Source organism: Euwallacea similis, chromosome 3 (genome assembly GCF_039881205.1).
Source record: "Euwallacea similis isolate ESF13 chromosome 3, ESF131.1, whole genome shotgun sequence".
NCBI lineage: Eukaryota > Metazoa > Arthropoda > Insecta > Coleoptera > Curculionidae > Euwallacea > Euwallacea similis.
This window is the reverse complement of record NC_089611.1, coordinates 3,937,392-3,951,140: the sequence shown is the minus strand read 5'-3', so window position 1 is coordinate 3,951,140 and position 13,749 is coordinate 3,937,392. Positions and strand designations below refer to the sequence as shown.

The following is a 13,749-nucleotide window of genomic DNA, read 5'->3' as shown; positions in this document are numbered from 1 at the left end:
ACCGAATAACCCTTTCTAAAAATTGGAACAATTTTAGTTCGTTACTAGTTTTAAGGAAATTGTCAAGTACCTGAAAGCCCCGGGGCAAATTAAAGAAACAACTTATTTAAAAGTAAATTTATTTTGAAAATCAACACTTTATAAAATATCAATGTATTAAACGGCGCTATAAAATTGCGAATTCGGTCAAGTTAAATAAAATAGCCCCACCTGAAATTCATTGTAAAGATTTATAGCTATCGGATACTGTACAAAAATTAAGAAAATAATACAACTTAGGATATCTAGTAGGAACTAAATCAGCTAAACAGTATTTACATAACAGTTAAATCAGGTTGCATAGGGGTTTGGGAAGGAAAATTAATGTGGGATCTAGTTTTGAATGTTACAATTTTTTTATGACTTTAACACAGGATGGTAAACATTAAAATGCCAACGAATATCATATTCGATAAAAAGTTTAGGTACGTACACAATCAGTGTTTGCTAATGTATTTCTCTATTTTTATTCGATTAGTACTTGAGATCTTAAAAAAAATTGTCCTGATTTTATACATTTTACTTAATCTAAACCTCTGAGAAAGATTTTTTGGGGCGTCTCAAAACTCAATACTTTAAGTCTATAGAAAAAAAATTTTAAAGTCATAATTTTCTTATAATACATCTTGGCTTAATGACAGTGAGTACATAAATATTTCCCACATTTATAACAATTTTTAAATGTATAAAATATACTTCAATAGGGTAGGTACTCCTTAACCATCACATATTACTTTTATACTGGTAGACTAAATGCACAAGGTACTTATTGGAACTTATAACAATATTTTACTCTGAATTAAACATCAACATGCGCCTTATTAGGTGCATGGGAAAAAAATTTATTACATTTATTGTCTAAAGGTGGATTAAGTTTATAACCGGTGAATTACCTAAATGTAATAAATTAAAATTTAAGGCATCTAAATATTTTATTTTTTTAAGCTATTGTTTAGGAATCTTTAACCTATATACTTACATATTTTGTGCTGGATCAATCGAGTTTTTCTCATACAAATATAAAATTTAAACAAATACACTAATTAGGCACATACAAAATGGTTTCTACAAAAGCTAACCCTGTCTGTTTTTTTGGTCGAAATGGTCATATTATTATTTTACAGTTCGCAGTAGCAATACTTGTTAGAAAAATGTTGTAACTTATCGTGACAGGTGTATAATATGCCATAAAATCTTCACTAAAAAGTTTTATAGGTGCCCGTTAGTTAGAAAAACGACTTGATTTATGGGTAGTAATGTTTTGGCACTTTGGCTGGCATATAATATGTATAAAACAATTCTAGTTCAGAAATATAAAGTCCTAAACATATTATTGTATAGATAAATATTTAATTTACAGCCTTCTTTCTTTAACTACCTACTCACTTCCTTTAACTATTATTTATTAAGGCCAAGTTGCCTTTACCTTATAAAATAGTTACCACAGTTTTTTTTCTTACATAAATTTGTAATACATTATACAATGAAAACAGATACTAATGAACAATCATAAAAAAAATGTTGACGTGTCTGTGTATATATAATAAAGTTTTCTAGACATACTTAGCCAATTGGCAATATGGCGAAAAAAGCTAATGAGAATGTATGGGGCGGCTATCTAACTTTGCGGCGATATTTGATTTATTGAGTGGGTTTACATCCACACTAATGTTAGCAAAAAGACTTTTAAATATTAATGACAAACTATGTAATTTTAAGCACATATGCCTGTAAAATTCCATTTTGTGATTTTATTACATTGTACCTATTTTCACGTACACGCTAAAAATTCGAAACTTAGGTAAAGTATCATTTTATTTATTTTAAAATATTTGTTATGTGTAAGTTCTGAATGCTGAACTGTGCGAAATAAAATTTACCAAAAAAGTGGAGAAAGAAACGCTTTTTGCGTAATTCAAGTTAAGGTGAAAAAATAGCGACATGTGATTTGTGCAATAGAAAATTTGAAAAAAAAATCGAGACACTACAGTTCTGTATGAACAACTGAAAAAAATTGGTGCACACAATGTACCCTTTTGAGCAACTCTTTAATAGCTATGTTAAAGAGTGTATATATATGTTAATAAATATGTCTTACAATACTAAGTACCAAAAGTTTAGTCCTAAGCCGAAAAATTTTTATACCCATGAAAAGCAACCGGATGTTCTGCTGTCAGTAGTGAGGAAATGTTTCTAACCCTCATAAGAACGTCAAAAGAGTGTAACTAATATCCTGTTTAACTCTGTATCTGTCGATCTACTACAGCCTTGTCGGCTCATAAGCATATTTTGCCATTTACTATTAACTCCTTATAAATTTGTTTCAATATAACTTTTGACCAATTACTTAATACAGTTTCACTATTATAAGTCTGTGAGCAGTTCAATTCGCCCCCAGCTACAAACAACCTGAACTACCCTTCGGTATCCGAAGGTTCTTAAGAGGTAGAAATCTGACACCCCATATATTTGTATATGTTAATAAACCTTTTGGCTCAAAAACCAGGAACCTAGTCCCTTTTGCAAACACTGTATGCGAGCCTCTCTTGACACAACATCAAACAATAATATAACAGCTATTAGCACCCCATAAAGGCATCTTCGTTAACTTGCTAGCAGGATAGCGATTGCTCATTAACATGTGGTGTCTAATTCAATAGTATATATTCTGCATACAGTCTAATCCCGTTTACAAGAAAAGCACTGTAATGATAGTCGATAAGTTTTCCTTTAATCATGCGCGTCTTCAATGCAAACACACACCCAACAAGAACTAGGTAAAAAAAATAAACATACCAACTACTCAACAACAATGTCACAGACCAACAAACATCGCCCGAAAATACTGGTATCAAGTGAAATATTTATACTAATACTTTACAAATATACTGTTTTTTTATGTACAAAACAATTCTGGGGATTCGTTTAATTTTCAATTTTTGGTCGATTGGAAATTGAAAATTAGACGAAAACGATGGATCAAGAGCTAGTCCTAAAGTTATACGAAGTCTTACTGTAACAAGGCTTGTCGTTCTCAATGCAAGTGTCGGTCGGGTACTTTGACCGTTGTGACAGAGAAGGATGGCAGTATTTGTAGTAAATAATTAGAAAAGCTATTGCTAGAGCGAAGCTAATCACTTGACTGCCCGCCGCTCCGTAATATAGGAATGGATTGCTTGATGAGTTGTTTGTAACACACCTAAAAAGAGGAGAAACTAATTAAAATATTACTTAAGACAGTAGAGTAGTAAGAGATTAAGGTTATTCGGAAACATTTATTTGTAAATCAATAACCGACGAACAACAATTAAATTGACCAAAGAACTAGAATTAGAATGGTGACATAAACGTGTTCTATATTTGATCATGTGGACCACGAACGTCAATACGGATTATCCGGTTAAGTGGTTATTACTTCTCAGAAAACTTAAAAGCCTCGTTATTCAATTAAATAGGTATTTGCTGCATCATTGTTTTATGATGAGTTTGGAGCGTGCAATAGCCGCGTTAATTATTTGCTAGCCAACGAAATTGACACTTAACCGCTTATTATATACTACTTATGATAAACCATTTTTTACTTACAGGGTGATTCAGAACCATGAGATTAAACCTCTAGAAATTATTCAGTGCAACGATAGAAGATATTTGAATGTAAGAACATATGTCCGAAAATGTCTTCCTAAAGATAGGCGTTTTTTACAAGACGCCCTGTCGGAACTTTTTGAAAACGACCTATTAAAGGTTCAACAGCAAATGGAATTGCCACATAATGGTGCGTCTGCACACTTTTCTGTTCAACTCCGTCAGTATTTGAATCATCCGTTCGGACAACATTCAATTGGCAGAGGTGGCCCAGTTCCGTGGCCCCCTAAGTCATCTAATCTAATACCTTTAGATTTCTTTCTGTGGAGATATGTAGTCTCGGGTTTATCAAATTTTTAGCCAAGTCCGCTAATACTATGAACGTCAAATAAGTGTATTTGAGCTCAAGGATGACATTTTGAACAATTACTGTAGTGTTATTGTGTAAAAACAAATTAAAACGAAACGCACCAAATCTCGATAAAACTCATTTTTGCACATAACTGTGTTAAAGCATCAGAAGGCCGTAGCGCCTTAGGAAAATACTTCCGGATATGGATTCTTATACTCAAATATCTAAAAAGTTACATACAAGAAGTGTTAGAACTAGTAACTATACCACACATTTAGCGTATTGGAAACATGCTTTTTTAGCAAGACAATGGACAGCCATATATTGTTTGTGTAACTGTAGCTCATTTACAACATTGTAATGTTAATGTGCTTCCTCGGCCTTCACGCTGTCCTGATCTTTCCTCCACAGACAACGTATAGGACATGATAGGAAGAAGAGTTACCACACTGAAGAAGCCACCATGTATTTTAGCAAAGTTACGAAATGTAATTTAAGTCGCCTTGGATACACTACCTCAAGAGAACATCGATCATTTGTTTAAAAATATGCTTAGACGAGTTACTGAGTATGTAAATTCACGAGGTGATGATACACACTATTAGAATTTTAAAGACTTTCTGGACTTCGGTTGACTTGAAAGTTACTTCGTTTATTTTATGTAGTGTTGTCAATATATTTACCATATAAATTCCAATAAAATATGTGCATTTTTAGGTATTGCAATTTTTATGATAAGTAGTATAATCCTATTTTGATATTACTTTGCCGATTTTTTTCCGGTTTAGCATGATCCAAATGGATTTACTTACCAAACCACTAAGGCAGCAGTATTCTCCATAAAGCACACTAAGTAATAAGCCAGATACACGTATCTGGTTGGTCCGTCTCTCGGCGCAATGAAGGCCAACACGTACGCCAAGCCCAAGGCTATTGAAAGTAGCAGTTCTTCGCATCTGCTCCCACAAGCAGCCGTCTGGTGCTGACCGATGGCCAGCCAGATGGACATGACGCCCCAATGGAGGGCGCACACCACCCCCATCCACGCGGGAAGGATTGCTGCCAAGAGGCTTAAGGCAAGGATCCTGGACACTGGAAAAAAAGGGAAAATTAATTGTGAATGTTGCATGATTTGCATATTTTAAATAGGGACAATATTTTGAATCCATTTCAACCCAACGATTATGTGAGTTGACGATAAGGAATAAAGTTATTAATCTCCCAGGGTGCTTGAAATAAAAAATAATAACTGAATTGCTAGACTAAATCCGAAATTAAGCGATAATAGTTAATTTCGTACGTGCGCTGTAGCCACTTAATCGCACGTAACATAATTACGATATGGTGGACAACGACTGGTTCGGCGGAGTCAACAGTTAGGCAACTGTTGGGGTTTTTACCAAACGGGGCGCCGCGCTTCAAATAAATTTAAATGCCGGCTAAGTGTCGTTTTTGCTCCGAATTTGTCAAAACGTTGCATAACTATTGCTTCTCCTGAATGTATCAAATGGGTAGGATCAAAAACACATATTTTGTCATGAAGGTTAAACTGTAGAAGAACGCCATACGAACCAATGAGAAAACGCGTCAAAAATAGAATGAAATTAAAATTACATAATCTCTCTATAAATAACTTCTAATTATTTTGATTAGTAAGTGAACTGCAAGTTGAAATAATTGCCAACACCCACTGGAATAAACAGTACCGGCGTTAATGGGTGAATGGGTAGTTAGACTTCCCTTGTCGGAGATTTTTCTTGAGAGTACGGGGACAGTGATTAAAAATTTCGCCCAAGGCACTGGGCTTGCTCAGACCTGCCCTGTACACAGACATTATCGCAAAACCGTAAATTTCGGGACTGGAAAATTACAGCTGCACGAAAACAACGTAAAACTGTAATACGCGTCTAACCTTGAGTCTTGAGTTAATCAAGCGTGAACTATTCGGGGTCTCAAATGCAAGGTCGAAGCGCCGATTTCGGAAATTCCGATTTTAGAAATAGCTTAACATTTATGAATTATTGAGAAGCACTCCGAAACTTGCCCCAATGGATTAATAGTTTATGAAGTTTCAAACACATCACATGATAATGTCTGGACTATTATAATCCTGATATCGATATATTTGTTTCAATAGTATAAATATCCTGAATGGGAGAACTTGGGGTGAATGTTCCACCTACGCTCCCAAACCTTCCAGCAGCAAACCGTTGAATTATTCACTAAATGGCTGCTTGATGCGGATATTTTCTTACCAGTATTTCCGCACAAAAAGCAGAAGCAAAGGAAACTTACGTGCACTCATCAGTTGCCAACAAAAGGCAACAAGAAGTCCGATCCACTTGATCTTGTTCTTGTCGTCCCTGGCGAACCTCACGGATCTGTGGTAGGACGTCAGAGACCAGGCTATAGATATAACTGAAGTAAATACTGTCCAGGCTTGGATGATTAGTACATCTGGAAGATGCCAGATTATTTTTGGATGAAATCATGGAAGAATAGGGACAAGGTGCAGACCTAATTTTATGGAATAAGTGTTTCTCTCGGGGCTTATCACAAAACTCAGCAGGAAAACGAGCTGCATAACTGCTTGCGGGGCGCAATGCAGGAAACAATGGAATAGTCTCAGCAATGAGCTGTTCGTGTCCTCGTCCAGCATTCGTCTGAAAGAAAAAGCATGTTATGACTAAGTTCAGCAGGAAAAATCCGGAAAGTGCAAGAGCACGAGATGTTAACGTAAATTTCTAGACGAATTTATTACTAATTATTGGTGGCTTAGTGAGTGTTTAGTTTAACAAATGGAGGGAGCTATCAATATATGTGTAGTACATAGAAAAATCTTAGAAATGTTAACTTATTCTCTCCGAAAATATTCTGAACATTAATCTCGTAATAAGATTAGATTAGGGGTATCATGAGGGAGGCTGCAACCGCCTTTGCACCGCTATATAGAGTGTGTCAATATCCGTTTCAGCTCATTTAGCAAATTCAGCTGCTTAAGGAAGTAATATAAATTAAGCCGCCAATGAGATTTTGTTCAGTATAGATATATCGAAAATTTAGCAGTTCATACGTATTATGGTATTAGAATTGGTGATAAAATAATTATGGGCAAACTGATAGAGATCTTGAGATGAAGCACTCTCGAGCGAAGTTACCATTACCGCTGTTACTAGATAGTCAAGTGTCGAGGAATTTCCTTTTGGACCTTCTCAGAATTGAAAAGAAAATGCAAGGAAAGAAAACGGAGAGTCGAGATACAGAAGGGCGAAGGTGCGGTTGAGTAGTAGTAAATTCGCTAGTTTGTCTTCCTATACATATAGGTTTTTTAATATCGTTATCTTGGGTTTTGTTCCAATGATGGGTACACTATTTTGATTTCTGCTCCATAGATAATAGGTACAGATAAGCCACTCGAAAAAAACAAGACCTTTTAAGTTCGGGGCGATCTTAAATACTAAATCTAAGGGTAATAAAACAGTACCGTACCCTGGCTAGAGAGCAGTTATTGATTTATGACACCATTTGCGGCATTACAGCGTTACTGATAGTGCTTGGTCGGTACTTTTTTATGAATGCTGACAAAGCGCGGCTGTACTTTCTTACCAGTGCCGACAAAGGGTGGTTAGACATCAATCAACAAATATAAATATTACACAAAGATAACGATTGCAAAATTCTCTTAATTGACGAGAATATTGCTAACCAAGTTGCCACACACATCGGCGTCCTATAGGGTATAGCAATCCCCCCACATCTCTTTTCACCTTAGAACTAACAGAGATAACTAAAGTTCCACTGAACATTTAACTTATCACTTTGTACAACTTAGAGACATCTCAATCGTGTCTCGACCTTGTTGGAAAATAGAGAAGTTTTTTACATATATACAGAAGAGTTCAAGCGATCCGACTAACGGATCCCACATACATAGTATATCATTAATTACTAAATTAATTTATTAACTATGGAGAATGTTCTCCATGTTATTCCGACAGATACAAACAACACATAATTACATCTACTCAAAGTGTATTTCACTATAATCTGAATCATCCACAAAAAACCCAAGGAAGACCTTCCAGTTGCTCGACCTTAATGAAAAACTTAGGAAACCTATAAGGTCCTTCATCTGTGTGAATTACTGATGAAACGAGCTGTAACACTACCAATCGGCTTTGATTGATTACAATCTATTTATATCGAATGCTTTACTTAACTTTTCGACCCCGTCAATTTAGAAAATTGTATTTGCCCAGTCTCGTTAAACATCGATTAGTTTTTTACTGGCCAATGTCGATCAACTGTACACAGACGTTTTTAGTAGTCTCAATTTGGACTTATTTACTTCGTAGTTGCGTGAATTAGCCCTGGACGACGATTTTCAGTAGACGTCTTTTTGAGGGGATATGAGGAGCAGTACCGGTTTAATGGGGAAGTAGCGAGGTTGGACGGAGGATTTTCTTGGTCGGCGGTTGTCATTGGACAAGAGAAGTGGCAATAAAAAATTTCGTCCAGGGCACCAGACTTCCTGAGGCCGGCCCTGTCTATCTATAATCGTTTACAAGGTCCTTATGCCAGACATTTTTATTTTGAGACCGCTGTGTATTATCTTGTGTCACGTATCGATTTTTTAACCAATCAGCTGTACCTTTACCAAAGGCAGTAAAAATTTTTACGACTTCGATATCAGTTCTTAGATGATTCAATTCAATATTGTCGAGACGACAAACAGACATTTGTAATACGAAATAAAATAATAATCGGGATCACTTTGTGGGTGTTGTTAACGTGATTCTGGTTCATGCTCTTGACGCTCGAAGGTACGTTCCTCCCTCAAGAGCAGTACCGGCCAATTATGGGGGGTAGAGAGGGGAAGGCTAGACGGACGACAACCCAAGGCAGCAGATTAAGAAGAAAGGGAGACTCTTCTGGTCAATGGTTTTTCTTGGGGGTAGGGGGGATGATGATTAAAAATTTCGGCCAGGGCGCCAGGCTTGCTCAAGCCGGCCCTGATGAAAAGGCCATAGTAATTCTAAAATGCCCATTCGTATGTAACCGGTATAATTAATGCTCAAAAATAGTTTCTTGCAAATAAAGAATTATTCACTTAATGTGAGGTCTTCCATTATATCATTGCCGGGTATATCTAAAACGGACGACACGTCGAGCAAAAAATGAATATTCGTCAAGGCTGATTAACCTTGATGTCCATATCACCGCATCTAACGCGATAAAAAAAATTGCTTGCACTTTTACTTTACCCAGACTACCAGCTTTGTGTAACAGGTCATTCTGCGCGTCTACACAATTGCTACAGTACACAAAACTAAAGCTCAAGTTACATTCCAGCTAAACTTAAACACAAATGAAATGAGGCGAAAAATATCACGTATGTCGTCTTTATTTCTCGGACTTCTGTGAACTCGAAAAGCGGCGAAACACCATCTCTGAATCCATTCTGCATCTGCATATTTGTGAGTTGCTTACCTGTACAATATCGTCTGCTTGCTATCACTCTCAGTCTTTGCTGCTACTTTGCTCCTGATTCCGTATATCAGAGTGTCGATATACCGCAACAAGGGGGATATTTGGAGCACCAAGAAAATGATTCTGATTATCCAATGACCCAGGGAAGCTCGGCCCACTGAGGGATCATCATGATCGATAATGTACCTTTAAAAAAAAACGAAAACAATTAAAATTCATATTTAAGGGGATATACATTATCTGAAGAATTATTTTTTGGCAATTGGTAGATTTGGACGAAAAAGAATAAGTTACATATAGAAGTATGTATGGAAAGTATTTTACAATAATGTGTCAAAAATTCATGTCATGAATATGTGAATGATTTTAAGAAAAAAGTTCATAAGAACACGGTTAACGCTACGAAAAATGTTCAAGTGACCTTTTTTCCCCAGAAATATGGAGCTTTCGGAAAATTATTTAATTTAAAAAAATAGTAATGTATCATTTTCTGTTTAAAATGTTCGGGGTTACATCAATGGGGACGCCACTGGTGAAATTAAAAATATTGTTTTCCCCTTAAAAATGTGTTTCTACACCTATTTTACGCTCCTTATCTTCATAAAAATATTAAATCCTGGAACGGACTTATTAAGGGAAAACTAAAAACAAAAACATTTTTATCACTATATTTGAGACGGGAAGCAAAAACGCATCCATTTCCACATTAACTTTTTTCTTAAGATCATTCACAAATTCGCTCCCCAATTTTTGGTATACTATTACGGAACTCCTTGTATATGATGCAATTTTCCCATGATTAATAGATTATGCGGTATTAGAAATGTACGTGTCACTTAACTGTTACTTGTGAATCATCATGACCGCTTCTAGCTTTTACATTACATCCACTCTCTAAAATTATTGGGTTATCACCAAAATGGGGGATGTCCGAAAGTGAATAAGACAATTCATTATACACTTCGCAATTGAACATTAAACAACACTATCAGCTGCCTTTCAGTACTCAATCAGGCCTAAATTGATCTCAAGCGCAAGGGGTGGGAGGAGAAGCGAAGAATAAACGTAGCTAAACTTTATGTCCTTTACTTAAAAAAATGCCATTTTTTGGGGAGTTTTAGCTTCTTGATAAGAACCACTATCTTAGTTCCCCGATCGCAAAACCTCTTGCGACCTTTAACTTTTTTCCTTCTTCCATTGAATTAGCGGATATGCTGTTTATTGCTTTTGATCATCGAACCATACGCCTATTTATAAAAGTGATTGTTTTCGTAATCCGCAGCTGCAAAAATAATTTAAACCCTATAATCTCATTAAACCGCTATGGCAGCTTTTAATATCCCGAGTTAATGGACTATTGTCGCAGGATATAACACGCATAACCAACAAGACATTATTTTTTAATGCTCTTAAAATAGAAAAGTTTATGATCAGCGCGTAATAATCCCAAGTTGTTAGCGGTAGAGAAAGATTTTTTTTTTACGATCAGTAAGCCTCTAACATGTATGCAGCTCTGATGAAAGAAAATACCAATAGTCTTTTTGATTATTTTAGAATTAATTTATTGCATATTTCCATGCATTTGCACCTTTATACAAATATCTACATGTAGCTAAAACCGCGAAGGCTTGATTATTCAATGATCTCACTGTTCTGGTTTTGAAGTAAAACGACTTACGCCAGCAACAGTTGAAAATAATTTTGCACAGGAAGTAATTGGTGCCAATGAGAAATGTCCAGATATCTTTATTTAAGCAAATATTTGCACATGCAAGTCAAATAGAGCAGTGATGGTGGGAATTTAGGGAGCCGAGTTTGACTCTAGAATTTAATTAAATATGTAGGCACCGAAGTGTGGTGAATTAAATACATAATGTATTGATGTGGAGCACCAACTGAATCACGATAATAGATCACTGTTGAGTTAAGTTCCACTATAATCTATTGCTAAAGTTGGAAATGTCCTGTGGTGTGAAAAAAATGTGAAAGTTTACCACCCTATATATCGAAAATAATGCGTTTTTGACCATGGGCCTATTAACAATATTTTATTAGTTTGCAAAGTACTATAGCCCCCTGAAATAGCTCCATGTTGATATGTTACACCCTGTATATACTAAATATTTAAAATATGTGAGGAGTAGTAAATCACAGACTTAAATTTTTTACATTAATTGCCAACACTGCCCAGTATTACAGTTATAGTCTGGATATTGCTCAGGAAAGCATGCAGTTCTGGAAATTTTTATCATCGTTATATGTTAGTTGTATGCTTATGGTATCGCAATTCCCTAGCATTGCCATATATTTCTCACAACATTACTTCAACTTCCCTTTAAAAATAAATATTTAAATTGAAGGATCCCTTTAATGCAAAGATGAGATTGCAGAGCGGTTGATTTTCTTGGTTCTTTAATTGGTTTTACAAGCAGAACTCACAGTGAGAAAAATCAATTATTAATTCAGCCATAAAAATGGAGCTTAAAGAAATTCTAATTGAAATTAATTCCTTGTCATATACAGAAATGAGTATGCCTTATGAATAAATGGTTGATTATTGCCCAGTTAATCCTTTAGAAATAACGACGCTCTTAACAGAAAATTTCTATCGATTTCCTAGTTCGCTCGATTTTGATTTTCAGTACTTCCAGCTGAATATTATTTTCCTTATATTCATACATTGTTTGTACTATAAATATTAAAAACAAATACCTCAATTTGTTGTTAATATTACAATTATACAACATTCAGACCTTGATAGACTAACGTTATGCTAGTATTTTCAATATATCTTCCAATTACCAAGTCCCAACTCAACTGCAAATTATTATTACCACCTGTTGCCACATCCTTGCCAAACACACACCATAAATTCACTAAAGGCTTCTGCTTATTTATTTAAGTGAACAGTTAGGTTTCCTTTTGTTAAACAATTCACGCCTGTTAGTAATGAATTGTTTAACCATAAGTTTCAGCAAGAATTTTACTAAACCAGAATTACATCAGCACTAAACCAATGACATCATTGTTTATATTTGGTTATTATTTAAAGAAATCGCAAAGATCCCTTGCTATTATATAGCAGACTTAATGCAGAATATGAGCATTGATGAGAAAATAGATTATTTCACCATAGAAATAATATTATCATTTGTATTATTATGTGAATTACTCCTTACAAGACTACTAAGAATTAGTTGTTAAGTTACCACGCTTAGAATCATTAGATAGATATTTTCTTTGAGACTGACAATGACTGATTTACACATTAAATATAAAATATAACATTAAGCTCATTGATTTGATTAAAAAACAATACTTACCATCTTAGACTGACTGTGCTCATACATATTGCAGGCAACAGCACAAAAGTCAGAGTGAGAGCAAAATAAACCCCATGTCCCTGTGTAGAGTAGAAATACAAAAGGATTATTGTTAGTACCAAATCTGCTAGGTAGGTCAGGATGGACAAAACAATGCAGCATACATAGAAGGCCCCAAAACTGTGACTGCTTTCCGAAATTTTCCCAGGGTGCTCATTCGGTTTTATAGTGTCTATTCTTGTCATTGATGATTCTCGTGAAAAGTGTACCACTGTGCAAATCTCAGGCATTTTCCAGTTTCATTAGGTTCTTCTGAGGTTATAAAGTTTGTTTCTGTGGAACTACAATATGCTAAGGGCGCCAGTTCTTTTACTCCGCAATTCCATCGATTCATTAACCCGGATTTTCCCCAACATTACTGAAGATATACGATGGTCCTTAACTTGGAAAGGAATGTTAACAACACAAATGGATAATTTTAACAAAACGGAGCACAAATGGTTCTCGTTTAGCTGCCCATGTCATACGGGATTATGAAACTGTTTGTAAATTGTGGTAACCGTAAACCGTTTTAAATAAATTACCGAATAATCAGACCCGTTTGTCAATCACAAACTCTACTCCGAAAATGCGAAAGTGACAGGTGGTAAATGTTTTGATTTTTGCATAATTTCCTGCGCATGCGTTGAAGACCACATTTGATATCAACCCAGGCAACGTTGCCACGTTTCAAGTGGACAAAAATTGAGAGCCGAAATAAATTTCTCCTGGAAATATTTGCTTCATCGGAATTCAATTGTCGGGAGTTGTAGGTTTTCTGTTGGATCTTTATTAATTAATCATTCATTTTAACCATTTATTCATTATTTAATAATTTATTAATTAACATTCATTAATTGGAGCTGTAAATCTGTTTTAAGATATAACAAGATACGGAAAAATATCTACATTGTATACACT

The 13,749-nt window shown here is 35.2% G+C and overlaps 1 protein-coding gene across 1 annotated transcript; it reads right to left on the bottom strand.

Annotated features, from left to right (window-relative positions):
- Positions 1 to 59: 59 nt before the first annotated feature.
- On the bottom strand, positions 60 to 13,435 carry LOC136419608 (XK-related protein 6-like). The gene is made up of 6 exons (XM_066406079.1): positions 12,790 to 13,435; positions 9,467 to 9,652; positions 6,494 to 6,639; positions 6,272 to 6,433; positions 4,789 to 5,068; positions 60 to 3,238 (listed from the first exon to the last, which is right to left on the bottom strand). Exons 1-6 carry the CDS (start codon positions 13,077 to 13,079, stop codon positions 3,019 to 3,021), a joined length of 1,284 nt encoding a protein of 427 aa, XP_066262176.1. The 5' UTR covers positions 13,080 to 13,435; the 3' UTR covers positions 60 to 3,018.
- Positions 13,436 to 13,749: the final 314 nt, after the last annotated feature.

What these genes read in the sequence shown, in the direction of transcription:
- LOC136419608 (XM_066406079.1), bottom strand. Translation starts at nt 13,079, where the DNA reads ATGCCTGAGATTTGCACAGTGGTACACTTTTCACGAGAATCATCAATG. An exon ending in AAGCAGACGATATTGTACAG is followed by an intron (nt 6,640 to 9,466) that starts GTAAGCAACTCA and finishes TTTTTCTTTCAG; the next exon opens with ACGAATGCTGGACGAGGACA. An exon ending in TTGGCAACTGATGAGTGCAC is followed by an intron (nt 5,069 to 6,271) that starts GTAAGTTTCCTT and finishes CTTTTTTTCCAG; the next exon opens with TGTCCAGGATCCTTGCCTTA.